This window comes from Ctenocephalides felis, unplaced genomic scaffold, assembly GCF_003426905.1.
Source record: "Ctenocephalides felis isolate EL2017-DRISC unplaced genomic scaffold, ASM342690v1 CF-g0.4_SCAFFOLD_03571, whole genome shotgun sequence".
Lineage (NCBI taxonomy): Eukaryota > Metazoa > Arthropoda > Insecta > Siphonaptera > Pulicidae > Ctenocephalides > Ctenocephalides felis.
Window position 1 is genome coordinate 69,277,910 of NW_020539725.1, and position 23,647 is coordinate 69,301,556.

The 23,647-nt window shown below is 28.0% G+C and overlaps 3 protein-coding genes across 6 annotated transcripts; 2 read left to right on the forward strand and 1 right to left on the reverse strand.

Moving 5' to 3' along the window:
* The first annotated feature begins 512 nt into the window (after window positions 1–512).
* Window positions 513–4,244, forward strand: LOC113384843 (uridine 5'-monophosphate synthase). Its single transcript, XM_026622612.1, is given in 7 exon segments — window positions 513–741; window positions 1,825–1,958; window positions 2,582–2,729; window positions 2,901–3,016; window positions 3,098–3,204; window positions 3,258–3,736; window positions 3,839–4,244. Coding segments are annotated over 7 exon segments (1,455 nt in total). The 5' UTR covers window positions 513–591; the 3' UTR covers window positions 4,160–4,244.
* Window positions 4,245–5,320: 1,076 nt separating this feature from the next.
* Window positions 5,321–10,340, reverse strand: LOC113386638 (putative inorganic phosphate cotransporter). Its single transcript, XM_026624405.1, has 10 exons — window positions 10,307–10,340; window positions 9,953–10,080; window positions 9,647–9,883; window positions 9,369–9,578; window positions 9,135–9,302; window positions 7,759–7,847; window positions 7,560–7,687; window positions 6,838–6,927; window positions 6,542–6,690; window positions 5,321–5,470 (listed from the first exon to the last, which is right to left on the reverse strand). The coding sequence occupies exons 1-10, from the start codon at window positions 10,338–10,340 to the stop codon at window positions 5,321–5,323; spliced, it is 1,383 nt and encodes a 460-aa protein (XP_026480190.1).
* Window positions 10,341–11,492: 1,152 nt separating this feature from the next.
* On the forward strand, window positions 11,493–13,065 carry LOC113385077 (40S ribosomal protein S24). Of its 4 annotated transcripts, none has more exons than XM_026622883.1 (5): window positions 11,493–11,595; window positions 12,060–12,206; window positions 12,296–12,541; window positions 12,687–12,731; window positions 12,924–13,065. In XM_026622883.1, exons 1-4 carry the CDS (start codon window positions 11,593–11,595, stop codon window positions 12,696–12,698), a joined length of 408 nt encoding a protein of 135 aa, XP_026478668.1. In that variant the 5' UTR covers window positions 11,493–11,592; the 3' UTR covers window positions 12,699–12,731; window positions 12,924–13,065. The 4 variants fall into 4 exon arrangements, with proteins under 4 accessions (XP_026478668.1, XP_026478671.1, XP_026478670.1 ...); XM_026622885.1 differs by lacking the exon at window positions 11,493–11,595 and adding an exon at window positions 11,646–11,663; XM_026622884.1 differs by lacking the exon at window positions 11,493–11,595 and adding an exon at window positions 11,805–11,822.
* The last annotated feature ends 10,582 nt before the right edge of the window (window positions 13,066–23,647 follow it).

The following is a 23,647-nucleotide window of genomic DNA, read 5'->3' on the forward strand; positions in this document are numbered from 1 at the left end:
TTTTTACCATAGATAAGTAAACATAATTTTTACATTTAAACATAGTTTTTACTATCAATTCATATGAAGATAGAACCGTAACATAGCGTTGTTAGATATAACATTAACTAATTAACTAACATTTGTATTTTCTCGGTGAATTGCCCCTTACTATGTACTTGACGAATATAATCGTCATGAACTCGTTTTACAAAACTATGTTCACACTGTTCGATGTGACCAAGTATGTGGGCGCCACTTGTTAATAAATCAAAAAATAAAAAAAGCTATTGTATTTACTATAAGCAATGATTTATGATCAATAACTTCCAAATATAAATAAACAAGCTTTCTCTATTTATATTATTTAAAAAAAAAACTACCAGCTAATCAGGCGCATTATTTTTCTCTACTCAATTCTCCTCTACATAAATTTAATTTCCGTCATGTTGTCCCATCTGTAACCTTGGTGACGTTTGATAGTCACATAAATTAAGCAAATATAACCTTTAAAACATTAATCGCTGGATTTAAAGCACGTGCGGAAGTTTATTCGGTTAATTTTAGATTTTCTTCACTCACAATTGTGCTCTTTTAATAAAAAATACAAAAATGCATTCTTATGACGAACAAGTTAAAGCCTTGGCTTTGAGATTGTTCGAAATTAATGCATTTAAATTCGGCGAATTCAAAATGAAGGTTGGAATTAATTCGCCAGTGTATTTCGATTTGCGTGTTATTGTCAGTTATCCTGATGTTATGGTAAATTATAATATATATAATATTACAACGTATTTTTAGTAGTTTAGGCGTAAATTATTTTAAGTAACCTCTATATTAATTTCATATAGAACACAAATTTGTATGGGCTACATAAACATTCTTGTTTTATAGTTTAAAAATCATATATGAGAAATTATTGTTTATCAAAACATATAGCTTGAATTTAAATACATTATCTTGTTTATTACTTGGTTAATATATCTTAAAATCAACTTCATCGAACACTATACTTGACTCATTTCGATACAGGGTGTTCGGGACAAACTTGATCTAAATACATATTCCATGTAAAGTTATAAAACAAGAATGTAAATTTTTTTACCTATTCCAATATCATTGCTATTACTTGATTTAATTAATTCAATATCATTTTTATTCAGCATGATTGAAAATTCTACTAGCATCATTTTACTTATAGTGTTCGACACAAACTTGATGAAAATATTTCATGTAAAATTGTAAAACAAGAATGTAAATTTCTTAGCTATTCCAATAACCACATTCCACATACATTATCATGTCTGTTACTTGGTTAATATATTTTTAAATCAACACAAACTCGACTTCGACTCATTTCACTTTTGTGACAAACTTGATCTAATCTAATTCCATCTAGAATTGTAAAGCACGATTATAAAATTCTTTAGCTATTCCAATAAACTGGAATTCTTCAACATTCCACATACATTATCATGCCTATTATATTATTATAATAATAATCCATGTAAAAATGTAAATAGATATTTCTTTAAGTGCATTCATATACCTTTTGTTTATGAAATTTCTTACACCAGCACAAAAAGATGTGGAAATATTTGGCTTAGGCATTTTGTTTGAGACTTGTTTGACCTTTATGGACTTATAGTTAAATTTTGTTCCATTACATGTAAATCGTTAAGAATGATATTAAAGTAATGTAAAGAATTTAAAATAAATGAGCCACTGATAGGCATGTACTATGCAATTGTACATTCCAAACTTAAGTAATATCGATTACTTGATGTCCTCAATTTTTTCATCGTATATCAATGTTTAATTCTAATTATTTTTATATTATTCTAGGATCAGGTAGCGCAGATGCTGTGGGATTTTGCAAGAGAAAAATCTAAATGCCAACATTTATGCGGTGTCCCTTACACAGCTTTACCAGTGGCGACATTAATTTCTGTTAATTCTAAAATTCCAATGCTCATAAGGTAATTATTTAAATATTGTTCCTATAATTTTTATAACAGAGGTCAACAATTTATTTGGACTTCTAGTTTTGTTAAACTAAATAACAAATTGCTGTAGATTTTTCATTATCATTTTTCAAAGATTGTTCTGATCTATTTTATAATAAAATATACATCAACTATTTATGAGAACGTCTGGTTTTGATAAATTAAACATAAATTCTTGTAGATTTTTATGAGTCTTTATCTGATTCATTATCTTAAAATGTTTTGTCCTTGAGAAATGATTAATTTGAAATTGAATAAGTGGATAAACTTGGAGTCAATAAACTCTCATTGATATAGTTTATATAAAAATCTTGAGCTATAAGATTATAATTAATATTAAATAATAATTTCTCAAAATCTCTGACAGAGGATTTTGTATTTTACAAACTTCTTTTTTATTCCCATATTTTAGGTATAAAAATTATTGTATAATAAAAAATACTTATAGTTCACAATATTTATACATAATTTATAATTATATTGTTATTAATGGTTAAATTACTATATTGTTTGTAATTAGTAATTATATATATATATATATATATATATATATATATATATATATGATTATTATAATTATTCAATTATTATTACAGGAGGAAAGAAGCAAAAAGTTATGGTACCAAAAAACTTATTGAAGGTAAATTTAAAGCAGGTGATACGTGTTTGATTATTGAAGATATTGTCACGTCTGGTGCCAGCATTTTAGAAACAGTAAAGGACTTAGAGAGCGAAGGATTAAAAGTATGATTTCTTTGGAAAAAACATTTGTTTTTATTTTTCAATCATTAATAAATTTACTAAAAATAATTATGTAAATGTATGAAACTCATAAAAAATATGATCCAAGTTTTTATTTAATTAATTAACATTTATATTTAATAAATAAATTTACTATTAATTTTAAATTTGTAGGTTACTGATGCTATTGTGGTCGTGGATAGAGAACAAGGAGGTGCCGAAAACATTAATAACCATGGAATAAAAATGCATTCGCTATTTACTCTTACTCAGTTATTGAAAATCTTAAAGTTAGTATTATTTTAATACAAAATGTAGCACATGAACCGTTTATAAAATGAGTAATTCTATAATTTGATTAATTCTTATAGAGAGGCAGGTAAAATTCAACAGGACACGTTGGACTCTGTACAAAAATATCTTAAAGCTGTGCAAATGAAGCCAGATGGTTCATTCAAAGACGGTAATTAATTAATTGGTAATTAATTTAATGCATATTTATTTTTATTTTATTATTCATTCTTATTTCAGATGAGACTGTAGACAGAACAAAGCTCAGTTATGAAGAACGAGCAAAAATAACCAAAAATGAAGTTGCAAAAAAATTATTCAGTATTATGGCTACAAAACAAACAAATCTATGCGTAGCTTTAGACCTCACAAAATCTATAGAAATCCTAGATGTATTGGAACAAGTGGCCCCCCATATTTGCATTCTAAAATTGCACTGTGATATAATCATTGATTTCAATGATAATTTGATTAAAAACATTGCCAAATTAGCCGAAAAACATAATTTCATGATAATGGAAGACAGGAAGTTCTCTGATATTGGGAATACAGTGATGTTGCAATATACTGCTGGATTGCATAGAATAGGATCTTGGGCTGATTTGGTAACGGTTCATGGAATTTCTGGTCCAGGAGTTATTGACTCGTTGAGAGCTGGGATGAAGGCAAATGCTTGGGAGAATAAAGGATTGTTTTTGTTGGCAGAAATGAGCTCTAAGGTATAACTGATATATAAATATTTTATATATATATATATATATATATGTATATATATATATATATATAAATATAAATAAATAAATAATTTTTTTTTATTACAGGATAATCTTCTTACTCCCTCATACACCGAATCAATCTTGAAACAAACATTCCAAAACCTAGACCTTGTCGTGGGTTTAGTATGCCAAAATAAAAACATAGTTAAAGAGCCAGGCCTAATTCAATTCACACCAGGCGTGCAACTAAATCAAGGTGTCGATTCCATGGATCAAGTTTACAACACACCAAACAAAGTCGTTAAAACAAATGGAGCAGATATAGCAGTCGTAGGAAGAGGAATTACAGAATCCAAAAACCCAGAAAATACTGCTAGAATTTATCGGGACCAACTTTGGCAAGCGTATTTAGATAGACTGCACTAAGCGGTCCTTAGGGTGGAAATTACTTTTTTGCAGAAATTTTTACCTCATATATAACACAATAAAACTTGTTATTCAGTTACCAACGTAATACCTCTAATTAAATTATAAAAATATTATATGAGTTAAGATTTTTTTCTGTAATATGCCCTTTGCCGTTAATTATATCTTGTGTAGCAACAATAATTTATGTTTACACTTTCTAAAATCATAGAATAAGAATAACATGTATGTAAATATTTTTTGTCGAACTTTGTTTGCAATTGTGTACAAATAAGCTCTTCGAAAACAAGGGTTTTTAATATAAACATAATTTAAACTGTATTACAATCTATTTTTAAAAATCAATGTTTGTAGCCTGATTTAATAGTTCAATTCAATTAGACTTAATTATATGTAGCCCTGTTATTATTAGTGTTAAGAATAATATTAAACTAATTGCAGTCTTTTATACGTTGAAAAATTATCTTTAATCTATATAATTATTTAGTTACATGAGGCTTCCAAAAGACAAAATTATTTAGGCAACTTTTATCAAAGTGTGGTGCTGGTTTTAAACTAAAAAAAAATCCTGTATTTAGTATATCGATATCTTTAATGTACCTTATAAATTGTATTTTGTATATGAGTCAAATCTGTAAGATTTGTTTGTATATAAAACTAATATTAAAAATCACTTTTATAAATTTTATATTGGCAAAATAAAAAAAATAGCTTTTCTTTAGTTGTGTGTCTTATTGAAAATTGAAAATTATATTTATAGCTTTTAATGAAAACTCGGAATAAATGACTCAATTATTTGAATTTAAACAATTATTCGGGTTTTGGTAATCTTTGTAAAAATATGCCCATGAAATTTGTATTTGGCATTGAATTTGGCAGTGATTTGAGTGTCTGACACATATATAATGCATTAAAGTAATGCGTTTCTGTCTCGCATGATAAAATATTTTATGCTTTACCAAATTTTTGTGTTAAGACTTATCAAACCCAAAAAAACAACAAGAATCAAATATAACACTCGTACTATAATTTTAACATAAAACACAATAATATAACATGATATATAAACTACCATAAATGATAACATTAAAACATGCAGCGACAACACAGAAATAAATGTTTTCTATTTACCACGGATGAAAGTCTTCGTATATAAATATTCTAAGCTGTTGGTGCTGGTCTTGGTGGTCTTTGCTCGGCATCGTTCCACCATTGCAATTCACCAGAACCAAAAATAAGAAAAACTATTCCACTTACTAACAAGAAAACTGCTGTCTTCCAAAACACAATACACCATTCATCACGATTACTCTGGAAATTACACAAGAATAAAATATTATGTTAAGAAAGTCTTTAGTAACATTGACACTTGTTATTTGAATTTATTAATATCACTGATTTTCTACAAATGTTTCAACGTTGGAACTGTCAGTTTAAAATTTAGGATCTGTGCGCACATAGGTTAAAACTGACACAAACAAAGTCTACATTTTTGCATAAGTTTATGATAAAAACCAACAATTTGAGTTTAAATCGAAACAAATTTGATTTGAATACAGTTATATAAATATATATAATTATAATCACCTGCATTTTATCATTTAGAGGCACTAAAAATAGATCCGCCATTGTGACAGTTTTGATATTTGAAAACATTTGCTTAAAAATTTCTAGTATAATTTAATAACCATAATAATAATTACTTTGTGAGTCCCACAATTATCAAAAATTTATGTCCAGCAAGTTTGTTTTAATTGACACGTTTATATATCTTTAATAATCAACAAATTTTGTGCAAAAACATGACAGCTTGCGTTGTTTAAAAACAATGTCAGTTTAAATTTTAGGGTCAGCGCGCACTATGACAAATGGACAGAAAAAATTTGAAATGTTACAAATTTTCAAAAATTATATTTTGACTTAATTATATTCAAATATAGCATAACTATAATTATGAATATGATAATAATATAATTGATTGATTGATTAATCAGTCGTATTATTAAAAAAAAACAATAAACGCGATTGCCAACCGAAAGGGTGAAGTTTCCGTTAAACGGTTTTTTATATTTCAAAATAGGTTTCAAATTTTTGAAAAAACCGTCAACAAAAAATCAAATTTTGTCTCGCATACACTGGTAGTTTTTCAATTTTGGTGTCAAACGATTCAAAATCGCTCCAAACGTTGAAAGATATAAAATTAGCAAATCTAATCAATAATCATCAATATCAAAGACCTAATTCTTTGCATTAATTCAAAATACCAAATTATCCGTTAATAAACTTTTATATCCAAATGCAGAAGTTAATAAATTTTAAATTTTCTGAAAATGTATTTTATATTTAAATATTTTCAATTATTTTATTATAATTTTTACTTACATGAGTTATTATAGCCGAGGTGATAGTAGGTCCTGCTGCACCCACCACTGCTCCAATGCAATTTACAATACCAGCCAAAGTTCCTGCATAATTTGGGGCCAAGTCCAGCATGTTGATCTTTACACCAGGATAATAGAAAGACCGAAATGCTGGAAAGAAATTAATATTAAAAATAGAAATATACATATTGTTTAATTGTTTTTAGACTGGTTCCACTTGCATAAATAAATTATATATATATATATATATATATATATATACAGTGGCGTCGGAAATAATTAAGTAATATTATTTACCAAATGCAACAACGAAAAAGGCGATCATCACATCAGGAAGGTCACCAATGTAAAAAGCGACGATCAACAAAGTAGAAGTCACAGTACAACCTGTAAAAATTACAAATTTTAGTACAATCCAAAAATATTATGATGAATATAATGACTGATTAATGTCTGGCTACAAATTTATTAACAAATAAAACTAATAGCAGCCTTAAATACGTTTCTCAGAACCATCTTCAGTCAAAGGATAATATTACACTTATTTACTTGTGAGCTGCAAAATACAACTTGGAACCAAATTTCATGAAAAATTGAAATTAACCTTAAACTAAGTGTAAGTGGCATTTCGTTTTCAGGTTGCCAATAATTTCGATATGTGTGAGGCCCCTGGCAACCTCACATCGGGCATCAGCAATGTCCATTTTCACTTGATAATATTGATAAAAAATAGTCCAATTGAAAATAGACTATTTCAAGCACTTCTATATGAAATGACAATGAAAAACCCTTCACAGTTTTTCCCTGAATCGATTTGGAATTTAACTTTGCTCACAAACCTGCCCTAAGGCAGTACTACTCATTATTAATATGTGAAAAGAATAGAATAAAATGTTATTCAGCGACTTGTAAAATTGTGACGATATATTTTTGATATTTGCCACCTTGCCAGTAATATTTTCGCTATATTATCAAGATAAAATTTATTATATTTAATAATATCATAATATTTTATTTACTTATCGTATTGCAGGTTTTTCTGATTACACCTACACTCGTCCATTTTTTTCGTAGTATCCAATCGCAAATTTTGCTAATACTAATCGAAAATATGAACATCAAGAGGTATGGTATGGCTGATATCAATCTGAAAAAACCACATTATTTATGTAATGAAATTAAAATAAATTATTTTAAATTGTACTGCATTTTTCATACCCGTTGTCTCTTATATCGTAGTGTATGACATCGTTCACAAATTTCGGAAACATTACTGAAAATACGAAGAAGGAATAATCTTGACCACACTGAAACAGAATTACATATATCTTATTTAATTCATATTTGGAACATAATAACGCAAAATTATCTAATCGGATTTGTTTGCATATATGTTCCCAGTAAACCACAGAATGTAATTAAAACGTTAATATAACGTATCATCTATAACGTCGAACGTATCGGTTACGTAACCTAGAAGGCAAACAGACGTTTCTATTTCCGCCTCAAAAACGTAACGCAGATCTTAAAGAAATCGAATAATGAAGATATTTCACAAAAACTTAAAATAATTCAAAGAATTTACTACTTCAGAAATGCCAGAATTTGACTTGTTAAATGCACCACACCATCATGTTAATAGAAAGACTTTCTGTCACCTCTAAAAACTATACAATTAATGGTGAATCAAGCATTCGGCAAATATTTTTAAAATTGAATAATATATCATATTACGAATAAATTCTAAAATTTCTTTTGAATATTGGAAATATTCTCGAACAAAAATTTTGGTCAAATTTGGATAAATAATAAAACAATTACAATCATATTTAAATCTATATTTTCAAGTGGAATCTGTGTAAGACCATATAATTTTCTACAGAGCCACAAGCAAGATCATAAAACAAATTTATTTATATAAAGGTTTGTCGAGTTCAATACAACCTAAAATGTTTCTTCATAATGTCAAACTTATAGCAAAGTACTTTATATTTTTTTATACTTTCTCTGTACTTTCTGTATACATAATTGTGATCAGTTCTAAAAACCATTCGATTAATATGAATCAAGCATTTGGCAAATATTTTTTAAATTGAATAATATATTATGTTATGATAAATTCTAAAATTGCGGTCGAATATTGAAAATATTCTCAAACAAAAATTTTGGTCAAATTTGGATAAACAATAAAACCATTCGTTAAATCGAAAGGCTATTTCTACTCGAAATCATAATTAGATCTATTTTTTCAAGTGAAATCTGCGCAATACCATAGACCTTTGCACTGAGTCACAGGCAAGCTTATAAATTTATTGAGTTTTTTTAAGAGATCTCTTTGGACTTTTTTATGTTATTGGTTTAACTTCATTTATAGTGAAATAAGATTTTGTGGTGTAATGGTTGAGAATCTGGGCTAACACAAACTAGCCCCAGCTTAGATCTCAACCACGGTCAGCTCAATATCAAGTAGTATGATATAAAAAAAGAGCGCTGGGTTGCCCTCTCGACAAAAATTATCAAATTAATTCGTACAACAGAAACAGCTCATAAAACACGTAGCTATGTTTATTATAAAACTATATTTTATGAAATACCTGTGCTATTATCATAGCCCACATTGGGCACGATGTAAAGACAGCTTTAAATGGTATTTTCTTTGGTTTATCCGTTATATTCATCTTAGCCTGTTCCTCCAGAATAAACGTCTTTTCCTCATCGGATATATACGGATGCGTTGCAGGTGAATTAAATACCAAAAGCCACTGAAGAAGTGTAAAAAACACTCTATAAATAAATTATTTATTGTAAAGTTTTAGGTTTAGTTTTACCCAAAAAATAAGCCACAGTACGCTCAAGCTGCCGTACAAATAGAAGACATAGTGCCAATTTTTTGTAACTTCCATTAACCAGCCAGTTAGTGCATTGCTGACAGTGATTCCTAACATCAGACCAGATGAAGCATATGTGGACATAGTTGCTCTTTCCATAGGTGGTGCCCATTTGGCTACCACGTTTAAAGATATTGGTATGGTCATCCCCTAAAAATAATAATTTCGGATAATTGCAGAGTCTGGGATAAAACAAAAATGTCTATTATATCAATTACTTCTAGCAATCCACTCAGGCCCCGAATGGTGATCATGGCGTAGAAGTCTCCGTAGGTGACCCCTATTGGAACAAGTAGGGTCAACGTACCCACACAGCCCCCAACAAAGGCGAGTACCCTTTTCGCTCCATAGATATCGGCCAAGTAGCCACCAGGAATTTGCAGGAACGGGTAGAACCAATTGTAAGAACTGAGGATAAAGCCTTGCATATGATGGCCCCAGTTTAATGGCTTATTCTGAAAAAAAATAGTAAAATTAGTTAAAGGACACGTTAAAATAATTTTCATTATAAAATTTAAACTTACGACAAAATCAGCAGGTGGTTCACTCATAATCATGATGGCTACTGTAATTGCTGTTCTCTGCATATATGTATTGAAAAGACTCCAAAACATCATCATAATGATGACGTAGCGTTTCGGTATTACTACACCTGAAAGAAATAAAGAAAATCATTTAATATCATGGAAAATTATTTTTTCTTAGAAGCTCCAATATCCATAAAATAACTATTTTTTTAAAAAATAGGTAGTTGAACATAAATAGTGCTTCAAAGTTGATAGAAATTATACAAGCAGCAATATATAATTTTTTTAATTTTTTTAATCAGTATTTTTCTTAATAAAGCTTTTCGATTGAATACAGCAATCAATACTTACATTTTCCTAGACATTTTGCACATTTTTCAGTCATCGGAATAAATTATTGAAAAATCTAATCTAATAAATCATTTAGAAAAGTCAAAAAACAAAATTTGTTGATTTGTGACTTAAAAAAACTTGACATAATAATGATTCCAAAAATATAATAACATCAAATATGCTAATTTTATGTTTTATCGAGGTTTCAAGTCATTTTGAATCGAATGAGACCAAATTTGGAAAATATATATACGTGTTTATGTGTGTGTTTTTGAGCCGATTTTTGACCTTTCGTCGTCGTTTTCCTAAAAACGGCTGAACCGATTTCAGAAATTTAAAAGCCATTTGATGTAACTCAATGAGGACTATCGTTTGTCAGTTTTGTGCGACAATCTGCCAAGCCGTTTCTTTGTAATTTAGAAAAAAGTATTAAACTTTTCGTCCACATTTAAGCTCATACTACTGAATTGATTTAAAAAAATCAAAAACTGTTCTAAGGATATTAGTTAGGAATGATTCTGATTAGTTTTAGGTGAAAATCCAATTCTTGTAATAAACTGTTGAACAAAAAATGTAAGCCGATTTTTATGGAACTTTCTTTGGCGATGTATATCATGGTCTTATAGAACTCACTGATAAATTACGGCCTTACGACAAGTAGTTTAATTTTAAAAAATCATCAAAGTTTGAGAAAATGTGTAGTTTTTTACGTTTGTTGAAATTAAAATTAGACGATTTACTTATAATTAGTACAACGAAAGAGTGTTCGTTCGTTTTCAATGATGTGTGATAAATCCACTGGAAAAATACGGTTAATCACTCATAAATTAGATCATATTTTATTAAGTCAATTATTTACACATATCAGGAAGTTCATGTAACTTGCCTCAAGGCAAAAGTTTGATCACAATTGAATAATTTGCAACAGTTCCTCACATCATAAAGCCCTACACCCACTGGAATTCTTATAAATCACTCATAAATTAATATATTGATTAAGTCTATTATTTACACAAGTCGGAAAATTCATGCAACTTGTTTGTTAAGGTAAAATTCTCTTTCCAACTTGTTTAAATTTTAAATTTAAAAATGGCTTCCGTAAAACCGCCATTTTTAAACAACTACTTTAGCGCCATCTAACACCAACAGAATAAACGTAGACTAATGACAGTTTCGTAGTCACATGGCACTACTAAATACTGCAGCCAACTTCACGAGTGCGTTCTCTTTGTAAATTCTTCTTATGTTCTAGCTCATTTCCGGCTGTATTATTTCTTTTCTAAAAGTAATTCCAAGGAGGAAAGATGGTACGTATCTGTCATCTGCGGATATATTGTTATTATCACTAAATCCAGTTTATAAAACTGCAAAAATGGCATCGTTATCGGTTGTGGAAAATGCTGAAATCTAAATTTGTTAGTGAAAAGTGTTTGTGAGAAACTAAAGGGCTTTCAAAAAGTTGACATAGTAGTAAATGAAAATTTAGTGGTTGTTTAAGTTGTATTATACAGCTAGATATTGATTGTTGAAAATGGTTATAAGCATTGTTTGATATAAGTGATATATTAAATAAGTTACTAAAAGATTTGACAAACATAACCTAACTTAACCTATTAGTGGCGTGTCACCTTAGCAATTTATACAACAGTTTAATTTGAGCCCTTTATACGAATTTTAATAATATTTGTTACCCTTGCAACTATTGCAATCGGTTTATCTTAAGTTATAGGTATAATTTTCATAGCAGTCTCTAATTATTTATTTGTTTTAGAGCGAAGGCACAGCTACCATCAGAACCCGCAAATTTATGACCAATCGGCTTTTATGCCGAAAACAAATGGTCTGCGATGTTTTGCACCCAGGTCAGCCTTCAGTACGCAAAACAGAAATTCGCGAGAAACTCGCTAAAATGTACAAAGTAAGTACCACTAATATATGTTATCTTCCAAATATCCATTCCCTTGCATTTAATATATATTATTTACCTAATATTCATTTATCTTTTAGGTTACATCAGATGTAGTATTTGTATTCGGCTTCCGCACAAACTTCGGTGGTGGCAAATCAACTGGATTTGCTTTAATCTACGACTCATTAGACTATGCCAAGAAATTTGAACCTAAACACAGGTTAGGAAGGCACGGTCTCTATGAAAAGAAGCAACAGACACGTAAACAACGTAAAGAACGTAAGAACAGAATGAAGAAAGTCCGAGGAACGAAAAAATCTAAAGTTGGTGCTGCTTCTAAAAAGGTAATAATAATAATCTCACTAAAAAAAAATTATCTGCAAATATATCATAGAATTTCTTTAAAATGCAAATTGCATTAGATAAATTTCTTTGTTTACAACTTTTTAAGTTGAAACATTTATGTATGTTGTATTTGTAATCTTTCAGGGAAAGAAATAAGTCTTATATTGATGTTGTGCTCTACAATACACAGTAATTATTACGAGTGACGTTTGCAGTTTGAAATTTTAATTGCTAACATTACAATATGTTTTGATTTCAACTAATATTTGAGTGCCTTTAGAGTGATTTTATTTATCTATAGATTAGCTGTGTTTCGAGTGCTGTTTTTTTTTTTTCAATTTTTTACTATTTGTTTACTAATGTTTTCTTTTTTACTTTCAGTAATTTTGAACATCCCACAATATGTCTGGAGATTTGTGCAAGACAGCAAGAACGCCTATTCTTCGACTGCATATTGGCATTTATATTTTGTCAAAGTATACTGTACTCACTAAATCTTCAAATATATTGAAAAAAATTTAAATGTTGTCTTTGTATTTTTTATCTTCTAAGTTATTTTACTTTTGATGTAATTGATAACAAATTTAGTATAAAGTATGTGCTTTGTACTTCAAAAAAATTAAACTGTAGTATTGCAAACAAGAATTTTTAAATCACATATTAATTAGTTGAATAAATACTTTTTTTTTAATATTCAAAAACAATAAGCTATTGTACAAGTGTTCTGCTATGCAGCATCATTACATGCATCTTATTTGTTAATTCTCATAAAATATGATAATTCCGTAAACTTAACTGATACAATAACAAATTTAATAAAAATGAATGCATTTAGTTGAAAAAAATTGAAATTAATATAATGTTACAAAAGTCATTTTCCAAGTCATAATAATTAAATCTTAATATTCAATAATACAAAATCAAGTAGTATGAAAATATACTAGCAACTTTATCAAATGCATTAAATTTGTTACCAAATCTTAATTTTTTTCCCCAAAATTGGAAATATTAGCGATTTTAGATTTGAATCATGCTGGAAAAATTTAAATATAAACATGTTCTTTCGATATATTAACTTTGCGATATATTATTGTATAATTATAATATACATTTTTCATGACTAGAGCATTAAAGTATATTTCATATTATTTTTCGGAATATTTAATATTTTCTGAAACTTTAATGAATTTTTATTCCCATTGCCATTTTCTTAATTCATAATGTATTTCAAACATTTAATTTTTTTACTTTTGGCGTTTAATATAAATTTGGCTCTATCTTGTCATAAAGCAATAATGAAATTGGTGTGATATACATTTTTCCATAAAACAATTGATAATTTTATTTTGCCATAAAATAATTGATTGTTTTATTTTTATTTTTATAGTACTAATTAAATTTTTGTATATTTATCAGTTGCTGATAGCGTTTAAGTTTATATTTTTATAAACCCATATTATATAAAATAACTTCAAAGCGCCAAAAGTTCAAAATTATCAAAAAAATTCAGAATCTAAGAACATTCAATTTTTTCAGGTCATTTCTCAATTCTCAAAAATCAATTTTTTTCATAGGGGCTGTTCAAGTATTACGTAAGCACTATAGGGGGGCGGGGGGTTATTGTTTTGCTTATTTATGTGATATTTTGGTGACAGCTTTGCTTACTTTTGCTGACAACGGGGGGGGGGGGGGGCTAAATAATTGTACTAAATCTGCTTACGTAATACTTGAAAGATCCCATAGTTTTCAAAAATGCTTTTTTAAAATATTCAATTTTCGGTACGGGAAGTTCTCGCAATATGCCTTAAGAAACGATATCATGCCTCACTATGCTTATTTTTATTCAATTAATGAGGGTATATTAAAAAATGAAAACCAAACTAAACTAGTGCTTTATGGCAAATTGCTGGAACTTCCTGTAGCAAAAATTAAATTGAAGAAAAAAGATTAAATATGTTTTAAAATTTGAAAAAAATAGATTTTTGAGAAATTTTAAATTTATGAATTAGATGTGCGTATGTCTAATGATCATTTTTTTAAATTTTTTACTAAATGGCATTTTTTACTTTTTTTACTAGCACCGCACACACACAAAAACGCACACACTCTCACACATACACACATCAATTTTTGAATTCATTTCAATCAACCTTCTGAAACGTAAAGATAAATAAATATTTTCATTTTAGATTTTTTTGCGATTACTATAACTTAAGCCCTACGGAAAGTTAAAAGATTTTCGAAAAAAATGTTTTAAGGACTACAAAAACCGATGCTTTATTTAAAATTTATTTTAATACCTTTTACACTAGTAACAGACTGCCCGGAAGTAACTTATAGCCTCTCAATGTGTTATAGGAGGTCCGTGTTATCGAAGGGTTATTAGAATTTCACCTTAGCGTAGTATTAGAATCGTTCTAAGAGTACCGCGTTATAGACCGGCTAGCTGTATAACGATATAGCTTATTCCAGGAATAATTGCTTTAATTGATATACAATAAAACAATATCTTAATCCATCAGTTTTAGCAATTGCCATTTTATTGTATTTGCTTTCAGTACGCAATTTATAATTATCTAAATTTGTAGATAATGGTTTATGTTGTGGGATTGTATATATAAATAGGCCGGTAGAATTACAAATTGTTTTATAAATAGTTAATTTTCATCAGTGTGCTTAATCAACTTGTATTAATTTAAGTGAACACTATGAAAATTTAATACCAGCCATTCTTGTTCTATTAAATATTCATTTCGCGCTCTCGCAATCATTTGTTCCTCCTGATAGTGAAAATGTGACAGCAACCTCCGAAGCCACAGCAATCGGCCAAGAGGACATAATCCTTGTCTTACAAGGAGACATCGAAAATATCCAGAAAAGGTTGGACTATTTAATGAAACATGATTCTGAAAGTTATAACAAACTCTTAAAATTTATCAAAGAGAATAGAGAAAGACTAGAGATGTCTAATAGATACACATTGGCAACAAATTGCGGAGATGCCATTGCCAAAGGTGACTACCAGAGAGCTGCAGATATGTTTAAGTCAGTTTTTCCATCAAACTATGATGAAGTGATTCACGAGGCATATGGCAACAGCTCACAAAATTTTGGTAAAATTTTAAATTTTGCAAACCATGTTTACAAAAAGGACGACAATAAAACATTGTTGTTATATCAAGAGTTGTTTGAGCAATCTAAATCAATTGCAAATGCTGATAGTTTCTTGCAAATGACTACTTTTATCTCAACCAGTTACAATTTCTCGGATTGGGCAAATCTGAAGAGCGAAGTTTTGGATAAATTAATTCAAAGAAAAAGTAGCGAGATGATAAATGTAACAAATGCCATGCTGAACGATGGAAAATTTCGTGAAAGTTCTTATAAGTTTTTTAATCAAGTATATTCTTTGAATCGTGGTGCTGGTTTTAAACTTTACGAGAATATTATTCAAGAGCTTATGAAAAAAAATGAAATATTATATATCATGAACTTTGTTAGTTATTATCCTAATCTTCTTCTGCGGATTCATGGATTATTTGTTTTAAATGATTCATTACGAGCGATAAATTGCCAATATTTCTTCACCTTTGTGGAACATGTCAAAGATACATATGAAAATTCAAATCTTCAACCTGATGAAAAGGAAAAAATGACTAAACTGATACAAAGATTGCCTTCTTCTGTTCAGGCTGCAGTATATACAGACACGTTTTGTATACGAAATAAAGAGTCTGATAATTATTTGAAAGTTTATTATGAAGGATCCTGGCAGGTTCATCTTTCACCTGGCGATACAGCTTATCAAGGCACAAAATGGGTTATCGAAAAGCCGACACCGACTACTATTTTTTTTATAATTAGAAGTCTTCGCTTGGGATGGTACATCGACAATAAATACAGTATTAAATCGAAACACACGTATACTCCATGGGTCAGGTTTGATGTAAACATGAAAGAAAATTATGTATATTTGTACAGTGATTCTAAGTATATAACAGACTATGAAGGCAGTATGACTTTTAATACAAAACCGAATAATTTTTCGCAATGGATTTTAGAAATATGTTGAATTTAAAAAATCATAATATGTGATGCACTAAATCTAAATAAAGTGCTCATGGAATATATAAAGCAAAAATTTCAGCAATCAATTCAGTTCGATAATATATAAAACGTGCTATTTGATATATATTTTTAATGTACTAACAATCCAGTTTCAGCAATTTCTGTTAAATATGAGATTTATGTTTATACCATTTTTTCCAAAATTTAATTGAGTTAAGATACATTATAGTGTTTTGTAGATCAATTTTCAAAATACAATTGTTACAATATATTAAAAGTTCTAGTTTGTCAAAATCGATTTGCTTTTTTTACATTGATATTTATGTAGCACTGTAAAATAAATGATTTTATCTAAATTGCTTGTTGTTTTAACATACATATATATAAATATATATATATATATATATATATATATATATATATATATATATTAAGAGCTAAAACTTTCAGAGAATTGTTTTTTATCTATTTGGAATCATTTGAGCCCCTGGGAGCAAGGAATTTCCAAAATGATCATTTTAAGGACCACCCTAATATATATATATATATATACAGTGGCGTCGGAAGCAAATTTTTTATGGGTGAGCTCGTTTTTTTGTGTTGATAGGCAGACAGTGGGTTCGTTTTTTTTTTAAATATATTAGGCCATATAATTTTTTTAGATTAATGGGTGGGCTCAGCCCTCCCACACGGTTTCGACGCCACTGTATATATATATATATATATATATATATATATATATACACGTATATATATATATATGAAATTTCTTTCGAACTTTCAGAACTTTGAAGTTTGAATAAAACTATAATATGTTTAATTAAAAGTATTTTACCATTTTGGCCCTCTGTTAGAGTTAAATATTTTTATTTTTACTATTGTTTCAAAGAATATATTAAGATTCTAAAAAGTATAATTAATAAATATTTTTTTAGTTCAGAAGGTTTATATTTAGGTGTGCGACATATCAATATTGTACCATTTGTAATTGATGCTTATTATCTAATATAACAACTAGAAAAAACAACCGTAAGGTGGTCTTTTAATAGAGTACTGTATTAAATGATATATAAATCGCAATTAGTAAAGACAATCAATTGTTTACCTTTAGAAATGCACTTGCAAAAATTATGTCATTGTTAGGTTTATACTTCTTACTCGAAATCTTTCAATAATAATATTATCAAGTATTTTACCATTTTACAATCCTGATAGAAGGCTCTTCAAATTCGAACCATTTTATTTAATATTTTTAATTTCATAGTTCAACAAACAAGTTCTAATTCTTGAAAACTTGGGTCAATTTTCATATTCTTATGTGGTCCTTGAAAAGTTATACGTGTTTACAGTTCAAAAGTTTAATTGAACAAAATTAATAACTAGTGGGGTGTATGGCATCGTGCCTTAAAACAGATTGCTGGAACTTCCCGTACCGTAACAAAATGATCGAGAAATATTAAATGTTTTAAAATAGATTATTATAAATATTGTAACATTGTCGAATATTTATAAGAATTATATAAACTAAATTGAAAAATTGCAATTATTTGTTTAAAGTATATTAGAACAGAATTAAAATAAAAATCTGAATTATTTTCAATATACAAAAAAAAATTTTTTTGAAAAAAAAAAAATTTTGAAGCAAAAATTTTTTTTTTCCAAAATCAATTATTGTGTTAAAAAAAGCAGAATGTTTTTGGAATCATTCAAATTGGACGCTTAGTTCTCTCAAAAACTGCCATTTTTTGCACATTTAGCTCTGTATCTCCAAAACCGCTAGACCTGCCTTTGCCAAAAACTAATCACCCTTTTTCCCCGTCATTACAAATTGAAAGTTTTTTGAATCATTCAAATCGGATGCTCCAATCTCTCAAAAACTTCTATTTTCTGCACTCTTTGCTTTGTATCTTCTAATTGGCTAGACCTGCCTTTGCCAAAAACTAATCAGCACATCTCCCTATTAATAGGAATCAAATGTTTTTTGAACCATTTAAATCGGTTGATCCGTGCGCCCAAAAACGTGGACGAAAAATTGTATCCATACAGACATACACACTCACACACACACACATACACACATCCTTTTTTTCTGAGGTATGCCAAAATGTTCAAAAACCTTCAAAGCGTCGAGAAATGTAAAAATTTTCAATTTCGATTTTCGGCCCATTACAACAACCTACCCTACGGGAAGTTAAAAAATCAACTACAATAACCGGAAAATGATAATAATTCCTTCAAAGCTCTAGATTGCACTTGAAAGCTCATGATATTCAAACAAAATGCGAGAATTTTTTTATATAATTTCTTTTAGGGCAGTTAGGGTCTTAAGTTCAATATTATCACCCCATTTTGGGATGAAGTCAAGGTCTGGGACACCCTGTATAATAGAGTGTTCACTAATTTAACACTGCTACCAAGTGAACTTCAAAATTTTATATTTTCTGCAAAACAAGAAAAAATATATAGCCAGAAAATAATTAACATTTTTATGTTAAAATCTCGCAAATCAATTCGAATTTATTCTTCATTGTAATAAGTAATGAGTTTCTAACGGTAAATATCAAATTGCTTTCAAAAAATAGTTATTTTTCATATATATATATATATATATATATATATATATATATTATATTTGTATTTAAATATATGTATTGATATCACACATAGAAATGACCGATCCGCTAAAAATTAAATGAAAATTTATCTCTATTAATAAAACTTTGGTGTAAATCAATCTAAATGTTAATATTATCTGTATTTTAATCTACATTTGTAATCTACTGGATAACATAATTTTTTAATAATCATCAGAAAATATTTTCTGATGATTATTAAAAAATTATGTTATCCAGTAGATAATAAATTTAGATTAAAATACAGATAATATTAACATTTAGATTGATTTACACCAAAGTTACCAGAAAATATTTTCTGATGATTATTAAAAAATTATGTTATCCAGTAGATAATAAATTTAGATTAAAATACAGATAATATTAACATTTAGATTGATTTACACCAAAGTTTTATTAATGGAGAGAAATTTTCATTTAATTTTTAGCGGATCGGTCATTTCTATGTGTGATATCAATACATATATTTAAATACAAATATAATATATATATATATATATATATATATATAAAATATATTTATATATTGAAAAATAACTATTTTTTGAAAGCAATTTGATATTTACCGTTAGAATACATTTAAATATATATTTAGGATTATTTTTAGTTTATTTTATCAAAGTTTACTACAAATGAGCACTTGTTTAAATTATCAAAAACATTTTATCAACATCAAGCTTATATTATAATTTCAGTTAGTTCCCACTATCAATTTTGTGGTTGCAAAAATAAAGATTATTATAGATATGTTTATATATAAAGCAATGCAATACATGAATATATTTCAGTATAAAAATTTAAAATGGATTTCTTCCAACTTGTATTCATTATTTTTAATATTCAAATTGTGTTATTACAATGTTTTGAAATTCCATCTTATAATGAAAGTGTTTCATCCGAAACTGTGACTATTAGTCAAGAAGATATAAGCCTTGTTTTACAAGGAGACATTGAAAATATAAAGAAACGATTGGATTATTTAATGAAACATGATACGGAAATGTATAACAAATTGCAGACATTTATAAATGAATATCGAGCAAGATTGGAAATTCTCAATAGATACACAGTAGCAGCAAAGTGTGGAGAAGCAATTACTAAAGGTGAATTTTCCAGAGCTGCTGATATATTCAAATTAGTTTTCCGATCAAACTATGATGAATTAATTCATGAGGCATATGGCAACAGCTCACAAAATTTTCGTAAAATTTTAAATTTTGCAAACCATGTTTACAATAAAGATGAAAATAAAACATTGTTATTATATAATGAATTGTTTGAACAATCTAAATCAATTGCAACTATTGACAGTTTAATGCAAATGGCTACTTTCATCTCGACTCGTTATAATTTCTCGGATTGGACAAATCTGAAAAGCAAAGTTTTGGATGAAATAATTCAAAGAAAAAGCAGCGAAGTAGTAAATGTAACAGATACCCTGGTGAAAGATAGAAAATTTCGTGAAAGTTCTTATAAGTTTTTCAATGAGGTATATTTTTTGGATCATGATGCTGGATTTAAACTTTACGGGAATATTATTCAAGAGCTCATGAAAAAAAATGATAAACTAATTCTCATGGGCTTTGTTAGTTATTGTGCTAATCTTTCTCTGAGAATTCATGGATTATTTGTTTTAAATGATTTATTTTCTACTAATACTTACTATTTCTTCACCTTTGTACGACATATCAAAGGAACATATGAAAGTCCAAATCTTCGACCTGATGAAAAGGAAAAAGTTACCAAACTGATACAAAGTTTGCCTTCTTCTGTTCAGGCAGCTGCATATACGGATACATTTTGCATACGAAATAAAGAGTCTGACAATTACTTGAAAGTATTAAAGTCGTATATAGCAGAACTCTGGGAGATTCAACTTTCTCCAGGCAGTACTGCTTATCAAAGCACAAAATGGGTTATCGAAAGGACACCTTCGTCTATTTTTTTCATAATTAGAAGTCTTCGCCTAGGATGGTTCATCACTGAACACTACGGTATTGACTCGAATCGCGACCATGCTCCATGGATCAGGTTTGATGTAAACACAAAAGAAAATTTTGTATATTTGAAAACTACTAAGTATATAACAGACTACGAAGGCGAAATGAAATTTTACAGTACTCCGAATAAATTTTCACGATGGCATTTACAAAAATGTTGAATATAAAAAATCATAATATGTGATGCACTAGGATAAATCAAGGTACTCATGAAATACATAAAGCAAAATTATCAGCAACAAATTCATTCTAATAATATATACTGTTTTTCATATATTTTTAATCTGCTAACAATCCAGTTTCAGTACAACTTCTTAAATAGTATTATGTGTTTTCTGTTCATTTTTATATGTTCGTAAGACAAATTGTTCAAAAATATGAAAATATAAGGTGTTAGAACCCTAGCTTGTCAAAAACAAAGAAATTCTGTTAGTCGCTCTAACTTTGCTTTTTAAATGCATTAATATAGCACTGCAAAATTAATGATTTTATCTAAATTGCATAAATATAAGAATTGTTTCATACATTAAATTTTCAGATTACCAAAGTTTGAAAATGCAAATAATATATTTGTTCATTTTATCAATATTATCATTTCTGTTTTTAAATTCATTTTTTTTTGTTTCTTAAGTGTTATAAATTTTGTCAAATGTTTTAATGTTAGTATTATGTAGCATTTCATAGAATATATTCAGAATTGGCAGTATCACTATAAACTAGTGGTGTATGGCATCGTGCCTTAAGGCAAATTGTTCGAGGAATATTAAATGTTTTCAAATAGATTATTATAAATAAATACTGTAACATTGTCTAATATTTATAAGTTGAAATTATTTGTTGAAAGTATATTAGAACTTAAGTCAGAATTCAAATTGAGATCTGAATTATTTTCGACATACAAAAAAAAATTTCTTGAAAAAAAAAGAAACATTATTTTATTGAAACAAGCAGAAAGTTCTTTGAATAATTCAAATCGGACGCATAGTTCTCTCAAAAACTGCCATTTTTTGCACATTTAGCTCTGTATCTTTGAAATGGCTAGACCTGCCTTTGCCAAAAACTAATCAACTTTTTTCCAAATCATTACTAATTGAATGCTTTTTAGATCATCCAAATCGGATACTCCGTTCTATCAAAAATTCAATTTCTATTTTCTACTCTCTTTGCTCTTTATCTCCATAACGGGTAGACCTGCATTTGCCAAAAATCAGCACATCTCCCTATCAATAGGAATCGAATGCTTTTTAAACCATTCAAATCGGTTGATCCGTGCACCCAAAAATGTGGACGAAAAAATGCGGACATACAAAACACACACACACATACACCATCCATTTTTTTGAGGTATGCCAAAATGTTCAGAAACCTTCAAAACGTCGAGAAATGTAAAAATTTTCATTTTCGATTTTCGGCCTATTACTATAACTACCCTACGGGAAGGTAAATATTATATATAATTTTATACAAGTATAATTTAACTGTACATTGCAGACTTCAAAGAACAACATACTAAAATTAAAATGATTCATTCTTGTTATTAATTAAATGGTTTGAGTTGTGTTTCTGTCATAAATTAATCTGATTGTTGACTTTATTTGTAAATTAACCTCTAAATTTACTGTTTACCTAATAATATCTTTGAATTTAAGATAATAAACAAATATTAAGAACAATTTTTAGTATAATATATAAAAATTTTCTCCAGTATGATATTTTTATAATACTTAAATGATCAAAAATATAAATTTGAAATAATTGAAATATATTGAAATAATCTTATTATAATATTTGATTGTTCGTTTATCTCACAATCAGACAAATAATGATAAAATAAATATTTACTCTTATCAATTTTATAATTGCTTTAGTAAAGATAATAATAAATCTTTTCCGTATATATAAAGGAATGTGTTTCATAGAATATCATAAAGTATAAAAAACATAATCAAAATGAATTTTTCATATCTTGTATTCATTATATTCAATATTCAAATTGTGTTAACACAATTGTTTGAAACACCATCTCCTAATGAAAGTGTTTCATCCGAAGATGTGACCATTAGCCAAGAAGATATAAACCTTGTCTTACAAGGAGACATTGAAAGTATTAAAGAAAGATTGGATTATTTAATGAAACACGATTCGGAAAAATACAACAAATTGCTAAAATTTATAAACGAAAATCGAGCAACATTGGAAATTCTGAATAGATATACATTGGCACCAAAATGTGGAGAAGCAATTGCTAAAGGTGATTTTTCCAGGGCTGCTGATATTTTGAAATCAGTTTTTCCATCAAACTATGATGAAGTCATTCATGAGGCATACAAGAATAGCACACAAAATTTTGGTAAAATTCTAAATTTTGCGAATAATATTTATGATAAGGATGAAAATAAAACAT